This window comes from Palaemon carinicauda, chromosome 1 (genome assembly GCF_036898095.1).
Source record: "Palaemon carinicauda isolate YSFRI2023 chromosome 1, ASM3689809v2, whole genome shotgun sequence".
NCBI lineage: Eukaryota > Metazoa > Arthropoda > Malacostraca > Decapoda > Palaemonidae > Palaemon > Palaemon carinicauda.
The window spans coordinates 204,219,791-204,221,203 of NC_090725.1; the positions used below are offsets into that span (position 1 = coordinate 204,219,791).

At 41.2% G+C, this 1,413-nt stretch overlaps 1 protein-coding gene across 1 annotated transcript; it reads left to right on the top strand.

The window, feature by feature from the left end:
* Positions 1-279: 279 nt before the first annotated feature.
* On the top strand, positions 280-1,413 carry LOC137637858 (zinc finger BED domain-containing protein 5-like). Its single transcript, XM_068369969.1, has one exon. It carries the CDS (start codon positions 280-282, stop codon positions 1,411-1,413), a length of 1,134 nt encoding a protein of 377 aa, XP_068226070.1.

Below are 1,413 nucleotides of genomic sequence, written 5' to 3' on the forward strand. Positions count from 1 at the left end.
AAATCTTTTTCTTGGAGAAGCCAGTGCAAAAAAAGATGCAGTAAGTATCCCTGTCTAATAATATTATACAGAGGCGCATTTCTAAAATGTCTATGGATGTGAAGGAACAGGTTTTGACTGAAATTTAGGGTTCCCCTTTGTTTTCCTTTCAGCTCGATGAGTCAACAGATGTAAGTTCATGTTCTCAGTTGCTTGTCTTCGTGAGATACATTAATTCAGGTGACATTAAAGACGAATTCTTATTCTGCAGTGCACTTGAAACCACAACAAAAGCTGATGATGTCATGGAAAAAGTTTCAACTTTTTTTCCAAGAGGAAGATCTTCAATGGGAAAACGTGTGTGGGGTTTGTACGGATGGGGCACCGGCTATGCTGGGATCGAAATCAGGATTCCAATCGAGAGTGAAGAAGCTAGCACCTCAAGCAAAGGGCATCCACTGCATAATTCACCGATATGCTCTCGCCAGTAAGACTCTCCCTGCTTCTCTGCAGGAAGTGCTTGAATCTGTAATCAAAATTGTAAATTATATCAAGACTAAAGCACTCAACACTCGCCTATTCAAAGAACTATGCAAAGACATGCATGTTGACCACGAAGTCCTTCTCTTCTACACAGCAGTACGTTGGTTGTCGAAAGGAAACGTTATTAATCGTGTCTTTAAACTGAAAGATGAAATAAAGCTATTCCTGGAGACTCAAGAAAGGAAAGATCTTGTTGTCCACTTCGAAGATGAAGCATGGAATAAAAGGGTTGCGTACCTAGCCGACATTTTTGACCAGCTGAACAAGCTCAATTTGAAGCTTCAAGGAAGGGAAACACATGTTCTCCTTTTTCAAGATAGTCTTCGGGCCTTTGTTTCCAAATTGCAAAACTGGCGTCGGAAAACCAATCTTGGAAACATTGCTATGTTTGAAAAACTTTGTGGAGTGATGGATGAGTCTCACATCCAACTGGATCAGTTCCTCAAGGATGAAATTATCAAACATCTTCAGTCTCTAGAAAAGGAAGTTAAGCGTTACTTCCCTGAGCTTTCACAGGAACAGGAGGCCCTGGTAAGGAACCCATTTTGTACTGAACTTGATGTATCCAGCATCCCAGATGAAATCCAAGATGAATATCTGGATCTAAGGAACGACTCATCAGCTCGTGATCTCTTCAAGGTGAAATCTGTGACTCAGTTCTGGTGCGGTATGTATCAGTCATACTCCAAAATCAGCATGATAGCTTTACGTGTCCTTGTTCCATTTGCTTCTACCTACTTGTGTGAAGCTGGATTTTCCACTCTTGTCAATATGAAAACAAAGAATAGGAACAGATTGGATGTTGGAGATGACATGAGACTGGCTCTAACAAACGTTCGGCCACGAAATTCAAAGCCTGCTGCTGAAATGCAACATCAGACATCCCACTAG

Bases quoted from the DNA above. Each gene is read 5' to 3' on its own strand.
- LOC137637858 (XM_068369969.1), top strand. From the start codon at position 280: ATGTCATGGAAAAAGTTTCAACTTTTTTTCCAAGAGGAAGATCTTCAA.